Below are 1,701 nucleotides of genomic sequence, written 5' to 3'. Positions count from 1 at the left end.
TTTCTCTCCTTTTTCTTTTCCTTCCCTTTTCCTTCCCTTTTTCTCTCCTTTTTCTTTTCTTTTTCCCTTTTTCTTTATTTTCCTTCCCTCTTTCTCTTCTTTTTCTCCCCTTTTCCTCCCCCTTTTCTCCCCTTTTGCACCCCTTTTCTTTCCCTCCCTTTCCTCTCTTTTTCCCGTGTCCATTTTGGACTCCAGTGCCTCTCAGTGGGTTTAGCAGAGCAGGACACTCCCTGTGGGCACTCACCTGTGCCCAGGAGCTCTGGCTGGGCTCATCCACCGCGGCCATCGGGGCATCCTGAGCACCCAGGGCAGCGCAGCCGTGTCCRGGTGTGGCTGGAGGGCACTTCCAGCCCCCTGGGGAGGTCACATCTCCTCCAGAGGGTCCCCACGGGACTGGAGCCAGAGCTGGGCAGTGTGGCGGTGTGAGAGCGGGGTTGGGCAGTGGGGTGGTGTGAGAGTGGCATTGGGCAGTGGGGCAGTGTGAGAGTGGGGCTGGACACTGGGCGGTTCTGGAGCGGTGCTGGACACTGGGGTGGTGTTGAGGGCGGTGCTGGGCACTGGGGCTGTGTTGAGGGCGGTGCTGGGCACTGGGGCGGTTCCGGAGCGGCTCCACTGTGTCCCTGCTGTTCGGTTCCACTCCCAGTGGATCCCGGCATCAGGATGAGATGAGGGAATCCTGCTCCAATCCCCTCTCTCTGCTTCCCCTCCAGGCCAAGTGGACGTGGGGGCCGGATGGACAAGGGGCTGTGCTGTTGGTCAACTGTGACCGGGACAGCCCCGGTGCGGGGGGCCCGGACAGCGGCCATGCGGCCATTCGGAGCCCGGCAGGTAGGGTGGCACCCCGGGGGGGCTCTGGGGTGGCTGTCCCGTGTCCATCCCCCTGTCCGTGTCCCCTGTGTCCCCGCAGACCTGCAGGACATGTCGGTGATGCTGCTGCGGACGCAGGGCCCCAGCGCCGTGTTCRCCCAGTGCCAGGTGCTGCTGCACGTGGCCGAGACGGACGCGGACAAAGTGCGGGTTTTCCACGCCACCCGTGAGTGCTCCCRCCATCCCCTGTCCTACAGATCTCTCAGCGACCCCACGGCGGGCAAACCCCACAGGATCTGCTCATTGGGGCAGCTCCATTTCCCCTAAACCCTCATTTAACCCAAAGCCCGTGGTGGGAATGTTTGGAAACAATCAAAGGGAAAAGGCTCCAAAGAGGCTTTTCACAATGGGGCTGCCGGAATTTCAGCATTCCCAAGGAGCGGAAACCCACCGCGGCTGCTGGGATMCGGGCCAGGATCCGAGCAGCCGAGCAGCCGCGTCCCATCGGGCAGCTCCTTTGAACGGCCGCGATCTCCGGCAGCTCGGTGCCCAGAGCAGCTCAGGGCAGCCGGGGKGTCATTGGAGCCCCGAGCTGAGCGGGGCCGCGCCCCCGGAGCCGGCCGGACCCGCGGGGACCGAGCCCTGCCCTGCCCGGCCCGGGAGGAGCAGCAGCGGTCCCCAGGGAGGAGGCGGCGGTGCCCGCTCCTCTGCCAGCGCTGACAGCGGCGCCCCCTCCCCTCCTCCTCCTCCTATGTCCGTCCCGGTAGGCAGCGTGGTCACCCCGGGAATTCGGGGTTTCTCCAGGCACTGATCCCCCCATACCGGGTGGGAATTCGGGATTTGTCCAGGCACTGATCCCCCCATACCGGGTGGGAATTCGGGATTTGTCCAGGC

General features: G+C 64.3%; 1 protein-coding gene across 1 annotated transcript; it reads left to right on the top strand.

The window, feature by feature from the left end:
• Positions 1-657: 657 nt before the first annotated feature.
• LOC130586938 (protein-arginine deiminase type-3-like) lies at positions 658-1,619 on the top strand. Its single transcript, XM_057387871.1, has 2 exons — positions 658-828; positions 908-1,619. The coding sequence occupies exons 1-2, from the start codon at positions 666-668 to the stop codon at positions 1,132-1,134; spliced, it is 390 nt and encodes a 129-aa protein (XP_057243854.1). The 5' UTR covers positions 658-665; the 3' UTR covers positions 1,135-1,619.
• The last annotated feature ends 82 nt before the right edge of the window (positions 1,620-1,701 follow it).

This window comes from Malurus melanocephalus, unplaced genomic scaffold (assembly GCF_030028575.1).
Source record: "Malurus melanocephalus ecotype Western Australia unplaced genomic scaffold, MMel_1.1 scaffold_1408, whole genome shotgun sequence".
Lineage (NCBI taxonomy): Eukaryota > Metazoa > Chordata > Aves > Passeriformes > Maluridae > Malurus > Malurus melanocephalus.
Note: the sequence above shows the minus strand (reverse complement) of the source record. Positions and strands in the feature narration are given on the sequence as shown.